At 43.5% G+C, this 15,438-nt stretch overlaps 1 protein-coding gene across 3 annotated transcripts in view; it reads right to left on the bottom strand.

Moving 5' to 3' along the window:
* Window positions 1-15,438, bottom strand: part of LOC138245813 (alpha-N-acetylgalactosaminide alpha-2,6-sialyltransferase 2-like) — a 577,537-nt gene that overhangs the window by 257,544 nt on the left and 304,555 nt on the right. For all 3 annotated transcript variants that reach the window (XM_069199748.1, XM_069199746.1, XM_069199747.1), the window contains exon 5: window positions 14,150-14,288. In XM_069199748.1, coding sequence (XP_069055849.1) covers window positions 14,150-14,288 — 139 coding nt within the window. The remainder of the gene's footprint in view (window positions 1-14,149; window positions 14,289-15,438) is intronic.

Raw genomic sequence — 15,438 nt, forward strand, 5'->3', positions numbered from 1 at the left:
TGTTGACTAGCTGGGTCATAGATAATGAGGAGTCCAAGATGAATCCAAGGTTGTGTGCGTGGTCGGTTGGAGTCGGAGCGGCTCCGAGAGTGGCAGGCCGCCAGGAGTCATCCCATGCGGAGGGGGTGGAGCCGAAGATGAGGACTTAGTCTTGTCAGAATTGAGTTTGAGGCAGCTGCTCTTCATCCATTCGGCGATGGCCTTCATTCCTTCGTGAAGGTAGGTCTTGGCGGAGTCCTTGGTGAGTGAGAGGATCAGCTGGGTGTCGTTGGCATATGAGATGATGTTGAGGTTATGGGATCGGGTGATGTTAGCGAGCGGGGCCATATAGATGTTGAAGAGGGTCGGGCTGAGGGACGAACCCTGGGGTACTCCACAGATGATTTTGGTGGCCTCCGAGCGGAATGGGGGGAGGCGGACTCTTTGGGTTCTGCTGGTGAGATAGGAGGTGACCCAGTCCAGGGCTCTGTCGCGGATTCCTGCATTGCTGAGGTGTGAGTGTAGGATGTGGTGGCAGGCGGTGTTGAACGCAGCAGAGAGGTCCAGGAGGATGAGGGCTGCGGTTTCGCCGTTGTCCAGTATGGTTCGTCAGTGGCGGCGATGAGGGCGGTTTCGGTATTGTGGTTGCTGCGGAATCCGGATTGGGAAGGGTCCAGGGTGCAGTTCTCCTCGAGGAAGTGGGTTATTTGTCTGTTGACAGTCTTCTCAATGACTTTTGCCAGAAAGGGGAGCAGGGAGATAGGCCAGACGTTCTGGAGGTCCTTTGGGTCCGCCTTGGGTTTCGGAGGAGGGCGTTGATGGTCTTCTGTAGTTGGGGTGCGATGACGGAGCTTGCTTTGTTGAGGATGTGGTGAGGGCAGGGGTCAGATGGAGAGCTGGAGTGGATGGTGTTCATGATTTCGATGGCGTCATTGTCGTTGATGGGGGTCCAGGAGAGCAGGAGTTTGGTCAGAGTTGAATCTGTGATGTTGGTAGTTGCCGGGGGGGTCTGGGTGCTGAAGCTGTCGTGGATGTCTGCAATCTTGCAGTGGAAGTAGAAGGCTAGGAAGTCGCAGAGGTCTTGGGATGGCGGGATGTCGTTTGGAGCTGGGTTTGGAGAGTTCCTTCAGGGCGTTGAAGAGCTCCTTGTGGCTCCTCGTTGTTGATTTGGTCTTTGAAGGCAGTTCTCTTGGCGGCTCGGATGAGTTGGTGGTGTCAGCGGATGGCATTTTTGAAGGCTGTGTGGTTGTACAGAGTCTGATCTTGGTGCCACTTTCTTTTGAATCTTCAGCAGGTTTGCTTAGATTCGTCGAGGTCAGCGGTAAACCAGAAGGCCTTTCTGTTGGTGCGTCTGTTGGAGGGATTCTTGATTGGGGCGAGAGTATAGGCACAGGTGTCGACCCATTGCCTGAAGTTGCGGGCAGCTGCATCAGTGTTGGTGGTGTCAATGGGTGGATTCTGGGAGAGGGTCGCGATAAGTTGGTCTTCGGTGACCTTTTTCCAACTGCAGTGGGGGATCCGTTGTGGGTGGTGGTGTGGGATTCTTGAAGGAGAAGTGGATGCAGCGGTGGTCTGTCCAGTGGAGTTCAGTGGTGTGGCTGAAGGAGACGTGATTGCTGGTGGAGAAAATAGGGTCGACTATGTGTCCTGCGGAGTGGGTCCGTGTCGTGACGAGCTGTTTGAGGCTGAGGTTGGAGAGGTTGTCGAGTAGGGTGGCAATGTTGTTGTCATTGGTGTTCTTGAGGTGGAAGTTTAAGTCCTCAAGGAGTATTTAGTCAGTGGAGTTGAGAGCATGCGTGCTGATGACGTCAGTGAAGGAGTCGCTGAACTGATGTCAAAGGTTATCTTGGTTTCATCACCTGGCCTGGAAACTGTCCAAAAGCTAGTTAGGTGAGGCTTTGCTAATCTCAGCATTGCAAGCTGCATGCAAATCCCTTACACGGTTGAGGAGCTATCAGTGGTTGAATATGCAGCTTATGAGACTGCTTTATTGCTGTCCTTGTCCACAGAACTTTGGACATCCTACATGCAAGAAAAACTAAACCCCAATCAGCAACCTCAAAGATATGGTGCCAATTAATAAAGAACCCCTGCATCACTGCAGTCACTGTCAGTTGCAAAGATACCATGCTTTTTAGTGTAATCATGTGAAAGTATGGAGAATCCTGATGTATGGGCACTACAACCCCCATTATATTGCCTCTGGTACGGGACATTCGTCCTTGCCTCCTTCAAACTCTCTTGTGTGCCGTTATTAGTTAGTCCCCACTGTAATGAGCTCTTCAGGCTGCAGAATCAGGGTAACACAGGAACTCATTTTCCCAACTCCCAGGGATTTGGTCTGGTAGTCAACTGGCAGGATCCCTACATGACCAGTTAGCCTGGGAAGAAGCAAAGTTCAATTACAGGACAGACATTGTGGATGCAGGCTTGCAGGAAAACAGGGTTTTGTCTGCCTGCTTTAAACAATTTGATCAAACCCAACCTCTTCCTGCTGTGCGTATCCATAAGAAACATGTGCCAAAAGAGACAACCATCCCAGCCTGTCCAGACACTCCAACTGCTATACTGCTCCTTTCAGGACAAGAGTAGATCTAAGTAGATCTATGGTGCGACAACAGTAGACCAATCTCTGCCAGCTCTGCCACCTCACAGCCCCTTGTCTCTCGGTCCTCCCATTACCTCCTTCTGATGGAGGGGAAGTTTTTTCACCAATTGGGAAGTGAACAATAGACTGGTGAACCCCTTGTGTCTCTCCTGCTATACCACCCTTCTTCCACGAGGACATGTTATCTGAGACATGCCTCAATTTTGAAGGTGGAAGGCCTTGCTCAGTGGAACAAAAGAACCTTAGAGACCAAGTCTGCAAGCAAGGAGATTGCAGTGCGAAGTTCAGCAAATCCTAACCTAGCTACGGATAGTCTCCAAGACTGGCACTCTGGGAGTATGTTTTTAAAAAGCCATAACGTTTGATGAGCGATTGCCTGAAACATGGCAGCAGCTCAATGAACTTTCAGTGCCTTCAGAGAATCCAACATGACAGCAGTTTCTTTGAAGGCACAGAGATCTCCACAGGGCTGGCAATGATCGCAAAATGTGGTGGGCGCTATATCAGCCAGGGTGGCAGTAAACATGACCACCACCATCCTGACGGGCCATCTGCCAGAGTCAAAATCAGGCCCATAGACTAAAGACAGCCTTAGCCAACACTTTCATAAAGATGCATGAAGCAGTCTGAATTGAAGAATCGTTAACTGGTAGTGCTGGGATTGCACCACATAGCTCGCATATTACCTTTGGTTGGGAAGAATCTGAAAATGGAAATAGGCAAGCTGATCTCATCACATAACTTAGGTAATACCTATGAGTTGGAAGAGGTGGAAGATGAAAAAATAGGTGTTCTGAAGAGATAGGGATACCAATCAGTCTTCCACATTCAGGGCCAGTAAGACGTATTTCAGGGACATTATCTTGAACGTCTCTTGCTGAATAATCAAATGTTCAATGTGAAGATATAGGATGAGTCTAGGACTGTCCTCCTTCTTGGGGGACAAAGAAGTTAAAGGGAATATAATTCTGCATACCCTTCTTCCACAGACCGACTCTGACACCCTGAGATTTTTCTCCCAGTGCATGAGGGCAATTTTCTATTTTTGAAATTCAGGATCACCAGGGTTTCCTCAAGAGTCCCAAACGGAAAAAAATGCATTAGACCACCTGCTCTAAACAGGACAGAGAGTCTCATGCACCTACACAGATGGTCAGTCGGGCAATTGATATAGAGTTGGCAACCCCGAGCCAGCAGAGGCACCACCATGGGAACATGACGGTTCACTCAACTCTAAATAGAGAAGCTCGAATGCAAGTTTGGTGGAAATTACCCTCTCATACTTGTGATGGAGTACCCTCTCTGCCAAATGTTAAATCCGGCCTTATGTGGCTCCATATTTTGACTACTGCATAGTGAGAGCAGATTCCTTGGTGCTAGTAGTGGAACACCTTCAGAGGATGTTGACTCTCCTCCATGACTTTAGGTGTACCATTAATGTTCAGTAGTCTCCCCTGTCTCCTAAACAGAGGCGGACCTTCTAACGGGAGATACTGGGCATGGCCTGCATGAGGGCTTTCATTCTTCTCATATGTTCGTGGAAATCTGGGAGATGATTCTGATATTTCTGACTACAGCTCTGAACTCAGTTCTGCAGAATCTTTGTCTGCTTGGCCTCATGCCTAGGCGTTATGTTGGTGTAACATGGAGATGGTGGTTGAGAGCCCTTCAGTGGTGCCTGAGGTCATAGAGGGTCCAGCATTAGAGACATTGCATGACTCAGGTGCAGATCTTCCACTCTATTCATCCTTCCAACCATTCCAACCATTCGGTGGACCTTCTTTTGAACCCACTGCAGGTTCAGGCTAACATGGTCGCAGACACCTCTTTGCTGGGTTGGTATGCCCATCTTGGCAGCATGACAGTGCAGGGCCTTTGGTCAACTTTGAAATGACACCTGGGCATAAATATGCTTGAGCTGCTGGTACTCTGTCTTGCAATTAATGTGATTCCCTGTTCAATTTCTTTCAAGTTTTGTGGGATAATACCACCTGTGTCCATTATATCAAGAGACAGGGTGATGTGCTGCTGTGTGACCATGTTTTAGGGGTTGATTCACCCATGGAAGTTGACCCAGTGATGGGGAGTTGTCCTAGTAGCAACTCACCTTGCAAGCTCACTGAATGTGAGAGTGGATGCTCTCAGTCTCCTCTCATAAGTGTACCATATGTAGGGTCTACACCACAAAGCAATGATTGGAGTTTCTATCATGGTCCTCTTTGCCATGGTCTATAAGAGGAATTTTCCTCAGTTTTGTGTTTGCACTTCCCTGTGAATGGATCCCTAGGGAGGATGCCCTTTTCTGTCAAATGTATTCAAGAAGGTACAGGAGGATGGAGCACAGTTGATTCTTATCACCTCAGGCTAGGAATCAAGGATGTGGTACATAAATCTGTTGGTACGTAGCACTCTGCTGCCCCTTTGTCTCCCATGCAGTTCAGATCAGCTGTTGAAACAGGAAGTTTAGGTACTCCACCCCAATCCTTAAATGATATGGTTGCATACATGGATACTAAGCAGTGTGAATTAGATGTCATTTGCGTACTTGATGAGGTCGCAGGCATCCTTTTGGAGGCCACAAAGCCCACTACTGAATCCATCTATGTAGTGCTGGACTATGGGCCAGATGTACAAAAATGCATTTTTGCATTTCCTAAAGACTAACTCCTTAGATATAGCTATTTAGGAAATGCAAAATGATGTGTATGAAATTTCCGATTTCCTAATAGCAATTCCTACAGAGAAGGAATCGCTATTTGTAAATTGCAAATAGGAAATCCCATGTCTTTCATTCAAAAAGGCCGATTTAGCTTTTCCAAAATAGGAAATCGTAATTTTGGAAATGCTAAACCATGGATGGCTTTGGGCATAAGGCCCCCCATAATGCACCCCAAAGACAGTGGTGCACATGTAGAGCACACATATGCCTAGGGGCATGTATGTGCCCTATTGCACTTTAAAAAATGCATCTTTGGGTGCTTTTCTAAATTGCACATGATTACCATCGACTTTGAATCAATGGTAATTGCATTTCCTAAACGCCCAATTCACATTTAGGAAATGCCCTGTACATGAGCATAGGAATCGCAAGTAGGTAATCCCTAGTTGCAATTTCCAAGTAAGGGGATCGTACATTAAGATTTCTACTGGGTAGAAATAACAATTTGCGACTGCTTGAAGGTCTTTGTACATATGAAAAGCCCACTCAGCATTTCTTGGTTGCCCGAAATAGCGATTTGGCCCACTTTCATACATCTGGCCCTACATTTGTTCAGAAGTGTGAATCGGAAGACATCTCTTTAAATCTCACCTTTCTGATGTCTTGCAATTTGCATTGTCTCTTGCACAGCAATGTTTAGCAGTTCTCTGGTGTTCTTCTATAATTTTTTATGTATGCCTCATCTACCTTTGCTGTTTAGATAATCACTGGTAGCACACTTTTAAAAGGTTTGCTTTACTTGTTTCCTCCTACTTTTTTTATTGTTCCTCAGTAACATTTGAATCTTCTTTTGACTTTCTTGATGTTCTCCTTACTCAAGCCGATGCACAGTTGCCTATTTCCAAATTTTATATTGAAGACAATATTGTCTTTGGCAATGACTTAAGCTTCTAGGTTTGGAGAAATTTAAGCCTGATCAATTTGCTCAGCTTCCACAGTTTTATCCAGTTAAGTTGGTTCTTCACACCCGCCCATCATTCTTACCCAGGATGGTTTTTAGTCTATTGTAATTCCATCTTTCTTCCTTCATCCACACACAAACAAGGAGGAGGAGCAAGTGCATCTACTGGATTCCAGACAGGGGCTGTCTTTCTACAGTGACTGCCCTCATCAAGACAGGGTGAATGATTAGCTTTTTGTTATCTTTGCTGGAGCTATGAAGGGCAAGGTAAATACCAAGTGCGTTATTTTTCACCGGGCCACCCTTTGTATCACCTGGCCAAGAAATGCACTCTGGAGGGCTTTCATACCCATTCCGCTAGAGATATCGCTGCTTCCTCAGCTCTCTCCAGAGGCTTCCCAGTTGCCAACATCTACTGGGAAACTATAGAGTCAGCTTAAGATTACTGGTTCACATCACAGGCATGCAGTGCTAGGTACTTAAAAAACTGGTGCATGACCTGCTTGGTTAACTACCCCTACACCTTCCCACCTTCATGTTAAGTATTCCTTTGTCACTCATTCTGAACCCTTTTAATACCAGTGTGTTTGCACGTCTCTGTACCACAAGCTTTTTTTTTTTTTAAAAAAAGAAAATTGGCATTAGCTAGTTGAAGCACATACATCTCTTTGGTCTCCTAATGCCCTCATAACAACTATATGCAGTTTTGGCTCATGGAGGGTTACATTTTGGTGCAAACCCCGCATCACTAGCTCAATTATATCAATGAAAATTTGAAAACACTTTCATTTTCCTAGCAAATGTGTTCAATAAATTGTTGCATTTTTAAAGTGGACAAACATAAACCCCAGAACTATAACAAGAAAATGTGATGTTCAATATCTGGAGTCTAACAATACCAAGTATGTGTGCTATTGCCTGCACAATTAATCAAGTAATATTAGAGCAAACCACTGTCTGTGGTGCACTGTTCATTTGACTCAAATATCAAACTCACAGCTATATGAAAGGTGTATAAATTATATATTTTCTAATCCTGTAGGAACTAAGGTCTCCATTGATACAAGCCAGACCTCCTTCGCCCTGACTGACTGGCCAGTAGAACACTCGAAATATGGCATGTGTCCGATTTTTTAAATTGTTTTTAGTGGAGGAATATATCCCTTCCAAAGTGGACCCCCCAGCTTTGTTTCTGTGGGTTTCGTAAGCCTGGAGCTACCAGACCTATGGATTTTCTTTGTGCTCTGGGTGTCCAAAGACGATAAATTACATGTAGCGCATTTTGTAAATGGCAAGCAAAATGCAGGTTTAGGTTACCTACATTTAGTTCACAGACACAAACCCTGGGTGGTATGGAAACATGCCACAACCATATTATTTAACAACTACACATCCTAAGGATTCTGTCTTTGAGCGCGAGACCACCATCATACTTAATGGCTGGCCTCAAGATCGTGCTGAGCATGACGTTCGTCAGATTTTTGGCATTTTAAAAAAACTTGCAATTTCCTGCAATTTACCTTTGGCAGGAACATACCCTTGCTGCGGTTTGACACCCAACTATGTTCCTCTAGGGCTCTTGAGCATGGTAGTACTAGACATGTATAGGTTTTCCATGGGCTTAGTGTGCCCACTGGCAACAAACTAGGTGTAGTGTGTTTTGAAAATTTGGAAAGCAGCCGCAAGTTAAATTCTAGTTTAGGATATTAGTCTTCTTGTCAAAGACTTCACCTCTGGCCCTATGCAAACCTGCCACAGCTATGTATATTTTTTAATATATACACATCCTAAGATTTCTAAAGCTTTTATGTCAGTGTGTCAGACCTCCTTCGTCCTGATTGGCTGCGTAGGGCAACGTCATGTGCTGAACAATAAATCTGCCAGATTTTCAATATTTCTTCCCCAAAACATGGTAGTGGCATTCAATCTTACACAAGAACATACCCCTTCTCAATACTTGACTCACATTTGTGTCATCTATGTGTGGAGTTATCAGATATGGGTGGGTTTTCCATTGATTTAAACAGGAATCACCACACATCAGACACCAGGGGATGCTTTTGGTGGGGGAAATTCTATGGAAGATATCTAAATCATTTGGGTGCAGGATTGACAGACACCCAGGGAAACATGCAGAAGCATTTCTGAAAAAGAGAAATGCTCAATGAAGTAACTAGCAGGAACCCCAACATGTTGTATTACCCAGAATCCCCTGCAAAATGTCACGTATGGGTAAAATGCACACTTCTTCATTTTTCTTTGACAGAAAAACTCAAGAAATAGCAAAAGTCTCCTTTTGCACTGCACAGGGATTGGCCAAATGTATGACCATAGGATGGCGATATTGGTACTAAATTGACTTCACACAGTTGCATAAGTGGCCTGGTCCTGTCAGCTACAATAGGCCCACCCACACATGCATGTAGTAATGTTTATTGGAAGAAGTGTAGCAATACTGAGGTGGGTGAATTTTGCTGTTCTCTATAAATTCTTGAACCTTCAGTCACAGAAATGTGAGGAAATTGTGTTTTTACCAGTGTTTGATCTGTGAAGGACATTATGGATAAGAAAAAGTGATGGTATTCATGCAAGTGAAAGCACCCACAACTCTTCCTGGAGTTCAGTTTTAGAAATGCTTGGGGTTGGTAGTTTTCCATAGATGTGGGGTGACCCCAGGCCCCAACATGTGTTTCAGAGAAGATCTGGGCACCGGTCCGGACTGCTTGAGTGGTGCCAACATGTGAGTGACACCGGCTTGGATTTTTTCTAAGGCTAAGAAGAAACTCAGACAGAGCTCTGGTTCCTCACATGGTTGCAGATGTGTGTTTGTGCCACTGCAAAATGAGGAAAGGCAGCTCTTCCCATCCTACATATGGTACAGTCACATGTTTCTGTGGGGTAGACCATGTGTAGGAGTGTAGTAGTGTAGCATGCTGTGTGCAGAAAATTGTGTAGTGAATGTCTGAATTGAAACTTGCTAGTAGAGATTTAGGTATGGGCATGGATCACATCCAATTCACTATCTGTGAGTTGAGTTCCTACAGTTTTTGTCCCATTTAATCTGATCACTAGGGCTCCGGACAGGTGATGTCTCTAAAGCGCATAATAAATTGCTGTAGTAGTACACCATGTATTAACAAAATCAGCTGTGACAATGTAGTGGAGTAGTGAAATCTAGCAGGTCATCCCCATTGCAGTCGCAGCTTATGGTGTTTTAAAATATCAAATGCAGTTGGTGATTGGGAAGATACTATGACTGTCAAAGGAAATAGCAGTTTTACTGATGTATGTGCAGGAACTACCTCTAGTCACCCAATATTCTGGGCTCCCACTACTTCGGGGGACTCTAGTACTTGGCACCTGATGTTGCCTGCTTCAGCTCTCCTTTGCTTTATGATTTGCAGTTAGGGTGGCTGTTGTTGGCATTTTAGGTATTGGGCTTGGTTGGGGCCTGAGAGACTCCTCTGCGAAGTTACAGAGGTCTGGTAACATCTGACAACCATTGAAGTGGTTACCTCCCGAGAAACACACTGATAGGGCCCTAGTGGAAGTAACTGGAGAAGGCCAAGAATGCATGCACATTTGGTTACCGTTGTCAGTGGATTCAAGTGTAGGGTCAAGTACTTGTGTGGCCTTTTGAAGAGCATTTTCATTACCTTACCTTGACAGAATTATAGTTCTTATGTACGATAAAGACATTTGATCCCAGAAATTCTGTCTAGGAAGTGGCTAGAGTGTGCAGGTTTCCTATTTATATCTAAATGTTATGTGTAATGATTAGTCGTGTGTATAATAAATTGCTTGTTCTTCTACAAAGTAAAGCGCTCACTGAATTGGCAGCATTATTTAGTGCTATTACTACAGCTTCTGCGTTTGTAGTCCACACGAGCTTCTTGAGTGAGCTATGTCCCGCTCTGCTCGCTATTACTCAGAGAAAATGCTACAGGGGCGTGCTTACTAATCAGTGTGACCAACAGTATATTGGTCCCAGCACACCAGTGGTAAACGATGCCAATTGTTCAACTGCAGCCCAGTAACCTTTGACCTTCCCCCGAGAATTGGCTCTCACGATTCATTAATGTATTTTTTGTTGTGTGCTAATGAGGCGTATAAACAACAATTCCGCTCGTTTTTTTCGAGATGTTGTATCTCTAGTCCTCGGTGCCCCTGTAATTTATAGTAAGCATTCAGTTGGGATTGATGTAAAAGTACACTGCTCATTCCATATGTCCTGGATCCATCAGTGACTGCAGCGTTATTTGAGTTTTCACGTGCAACATACAAGCTTTGTCTCACAAACGGCCTTCCGCAGAACAGGTATTCACAACATATATTGGAGCACATGATTGGGCGTGAGGGATAAAGAGAAAACTGTCTCTGCACTTTTGGGCTCTCTCCGGCAGCATTCTACATGCACCTTTGATTTTATCAGATGTCAGGCATAAATGTGACAGAGCTAAAGTCTAGGGATAGATCCAATCTCATCTGAGTGATTTCACTGACAGAATGGGTCAGGTTCGGTCATGTGCCTTGGCTGTAGTCTCTGACAAGCTATTCATTCTGCGTTAGAGCTCATAAAATTACAGGCTCGCTTCCTCAGAGAGGCCACCAGGCCAAGTGTCCCTTCAGTCAGATGTCATGCCAGTACCTCTAAAATTGGAATACACAGAGAAAGTAACCAACCAGGGTAAACCTACAAAATACTTAGTATAGAATAGATGGGGTACACCTAATTTAACGTTTCACTATAAAATAATTTGGCTAAGGAGAATACAATTCAATTTTGTAATTGTATTGATAGAGTGCTTACTACCTCTGACGACGCGTCAAAGTGCTTTTCAGCGGGTTGAACTCTACTCCAGAACCCAAAAGGATTAGTGTTGGGTTAGTATAGGGAACTATGTGTATAGTATTAGTAAAGGGAGGTCTGAGTACATTTGAGTGAAGGACACGTGAGTCCGTTAGTTGGACTGAATAGGATAATGGAGGGATAAAAGAGGGAAGAATCTAGAAAGTGTTAATAGGAGATTATAGTAGTAAGATGAGGTTTGGGTTGAGTAAAGGAGAGACGGAGGAGTGAAGAGTCTGTAGAAAGGGGTTGGGGAGATCATAATACTAAAATTACGTTTGGGAAGAGTCAAAGGAGAGACACATGAGGAGAATTTATTAGAGTTCTATGGGAGATCATCATGGTAAATTGAGGTTTGGGTTGAGCCAGGAGGGGAGGTGTGAGTCTGGGAAATGTTATTTTGGAGATCATAGTAGCAGAATGAGATTTGTGATGAGTAAGAGAGTGGAGATAGAGGATAAGTTGATAGAGGTACAGAGTGAAATACAGTAATGCACTGATATAAAAAAATCCCTCTTTTTTTCTCTTGTACAGTAGGACTAATCTGTATTGAACGGTCTTGGCAACAAGCTTTTTGGCACCAAAAACAATTCCACATTTTGCTTATGACACTGGTCTCTCAATGGCCATGTACCTCATGTCAGGGATCCATCTTCAATGTAGAGACACTCAGCATCAATGGTTATTAAAATGTCTATACACACAGCTGGGAGTCAGTAAACAGCATTTTACCAAGCAAAGTAAATGAATAGTGATTACACGTTGGTGATAATTCTAACAGAGGTGGCTGTCCAAGTGCACACAACTGGAAGATATACCTAACCTGAGCTTGTACAGCCCAAACTACAATGCCACATCATACTTTAGCTTTATTCTCTTCCTTGGGCAAATGCCAAACAAGTAATTGAGGATTGTTCTGGGCAAACTGTGAAAAAACTAGTGCCCTTTCAGGTGGTAACTGTCAGGGAGGCATACTAAAATAATCAAGTGTGGTATCTATTTTTTGTGCCCAGTAATGGGCATTCCACAAAACAGAAAATATGATAACATTGGATATTCCTAAATAAAACTGAACAAAGGGGTTTGAAATCAAACTCAATGTTTTAAGAAGATCAGAAGACATCGGCGGAAATCATGGTGTACTTTAAATGAAAATAGAAGCTATTTTATGCTTTTCCAAAATAATGTATGTCCTCTTAGGCAATACAAAAACGAAGTAAATTTCATATATTGTGCACCTTTACCTAGCTAGTTAACACAGTATGTTAGAGTGAAAGAGGAATCAAGAAATCACGTAACATTTAAAAAATAGTGGACTAGGTCTGGAACAGCTTTTGAGCAAATAATTAGCAGTGTGCTTTCCACAGAGAGAGATTTTCTGGTAGACCAATATACCTTTTAGCAAAGAAAATATGAGGGACTAGCTGCAAATGCTTGTATGACCGTGGGTGGCTTGGATGAAGTGTCTTTAAGCAATGTGGAGGCTACATGACAGAGACCTCCATCTTCAACACGGTTGTCTTTAGAGGTAAGAATGTGGAATTATGTGACTGTGATGCAAGAGTGACAAATATAGTGTACCCTCTACAGTTGCATGCAAGAGTTAACATTTAGCTCTCTTCCTCAAACAAAAGCTGTCATTTCATAACCAGATTACACTGTTAACTACAAGAACATGCATCAAAACTGTAGGGTTTTTTAAAGAATCAAGCAAAGCAGAAGGAAGAAGGCACGAAGGTACAATCATAATGTAGGGGAGTAAATCAATTACAATTTGAATAATTTGCAGTAATGAGAGGATATTTCAACAGAACTTGAGAAAAAGTAACCAGCAGCTGTCTTTTGAGCTAGGTCAGGGGGAATATGGGAAGGGAAAAAGGGAAAATAAAAATCTCAGTATCATGTTTTACTTACACAACGCTAAAAAGGTGTGCTTCGAATTCGTTAATATTAGCACTCTCCTCAGCAAATATTTATTCATAATGTAAGTTTTAGTGTGGTAAGTGTGGTGTTCTTCACAACAAGTATGTAACTCCAGAATAAGGGCAAGCAACTGTGCTGTTTAATAGTTATCAGGGAAAGTTGATTGTTTATAACACCATAGTGTGTATCTCTTCCCTTATCCTGCCAGGGCCTCTTGACGGCTCTCTTGATCGCTGCAAAGTGGCTGAGGAATGGTCTGAGTCACAACTCATACAAATGCTTGGGGGAGCTGAATGTCTTTCACACAGTTGATCACATGTTGGCCTCGTGACTCCAGATACCGAAAAAAATAAAGCAGGGTCAGTCACAAATTCAGATGTGTCTCTTTAAAGCCGGCGAGCTGTGTCAGAGCTGGAGACAGATAAAGCTGATGCCCATGGTTAACCAGCAGGGCAGGGAGCCCTCGGGCACCTGTCGATCCTGTGCTTCTGTGTAGCTTCTAAAGATGGGCCACAATCAGTCACATGTCATATCTTTGATTCGTGAAGGCAAATGGTGTTAGAGAGAATTAATAATTAATTCAGCCCATATCCTGTAAGACTCTATAGATGCATGGAGGGATCTTCGGCACAGTTTTTCATGTTTTAGGCCCTTAGCAGTGGTAGGGCAAATGTGCTTCGAGACAGCAGAGCAGAACTAAATATAAAGCCCCTTAGATATTACTTTTTTAAATAAGGGATACAAACAAAGAATTGTGGGCAACAAGATCGACAGAACAACCAAGATGTCTAATAGCAACCTCTTGAAATACAAGGCAAACAAGGCCCAAGATCAACTCCCACCGTTTGTCACATGCAATCCAAATGTCAAATTAGAATGCAAGATTGCCAAGGATTTGCAATCTTTCTTCAGCAAAATGTCACTGCTTTATATTTCTCCCTGATTTCTCTATGCTGGATACTCAATTTCCTGGTGTCAGATCAAGCGGATAGCTGCTTCTCTGGAAAGCAAGGTATTTTATTGTGGATCCATTTCCTGCAACTTATGATCAAGTCTTGCACCACACAGATAGATAAATTAGAAAGAGGAAGAGAGAAACACTAGGCACAGTCTCATGAAAGATGCATATGGGATTATGTTGCCAAATGCCGCGGGGACCTCACTTGTTACCTTGGATTGAGGGGGGTGTTTGAATCCATCACGTCCATAGGCACTCAAGGAATTCATCATAGTGTTGGTGGAGAAGAAGTAGAATGAGGTACGATTTCCAACATCTTCCTCAAAACCGTTCAAAACAGCACCGTTTACTCTGCAAAGGAAACAGAAGAGAGCTGAAGGCAGAGAGATATTAAGTAACCTTAAGAAGTAAGAGAGAGGGAAGTAACATGGGTGGTAAAAAGAAAGGGCTTTTTATTTATATATTTTCTACCTCCACCCTGCTAAGTGGCAGAGTATTCTCTGGTTGGTAGGGCCTGGTCCTTTAGGCTTGAGGAGGATTTCAGTGTTCCTGTCTCATCTGCTACAGGACAAGGTATGTGCATCGTTTGCCCAATCAGCAAAAAGCTTGGGTATGCTTAGATAAATGCCAGGCTGATTGGATTAAGCACTTTAGCGAAACCAGACATCCTATAATTTTCATCTGGAGGGTGACGTTGAGCAACTTGAGAACGCTTGGAAAAAAAGTACCCAGAGGTCTAGAAAGAAAGAAGGTGAGAAATTGGTAAAGGAAGCATGTGAGCGAGAAAAGGGGATGTCACGTTCCAGTCAAGAGCCACTGCAAAAGAGAGTCATGGAACAGATAATGGGAGAACAGGAGTGGGGTGACATTATAGGTTACAAATTCACAGTTAAAGATATATATTGCATGGATCACCTGGACATTGTTCACAGTTGTGTAGAAAGCCTTGGAGAAAAATGTTCTACAGTAGATCAAAGACTGAATATACCACTAAATTTAGAATCTCATCCCACGCTGCAGCACCCACAACATCTATCGAATAATGTTTGTCTCCAAAACTTGCACAAGGGCACAATCCTTTAGGTACCTGACTCCAGCCACCTGATATAGACTACACAAACACGCCTCGAGACCCAGTCCTAGGAAAATCAGCCTTTTATCCACTCAAAACTCGTTTTTGGCAGAGTTTCACCACATAGTGGCAAAAAGAAAATGTTCATAGTCTACATTAGGTTCGTATCCAGCAGCAGCTTCTAAGCTCATTTTGGGTCGTTAATCGAATGCAATGAAATATGCAGTAGCATCTTCTTAGAGAAGTGCAGCTTTGCACTCTTCCATATATGGCCATAAGTCTTAAAAACAAAGTGCTGCAGATGTTTATGGATCAAAATCCATTCTGCATTCCATGCAGGTTTAAACAGCCAGAAAGATGAACATACTGTATTATTTAAAGTACAGTGGGTAACATGCGAATGTAAAAGGACTTGGCTAGTTACGGATT

The sequence above is a fragment of the Pleurodeles waltl genome, chromosome 7 (assembly GCF_031143425.1).
Source record: "Pleurodeles waltl isolate 20211129_DDA chromosome 7, aPleWal1.hap1.20221129, whole genome shotgun sequence".
NCBI classification, from domain to species: Eukaryota; Metazoa; Chordata; class Amphibia; order Caudata; family Salamandridae; genus Pleurodeles; species Pleurodeles waltl.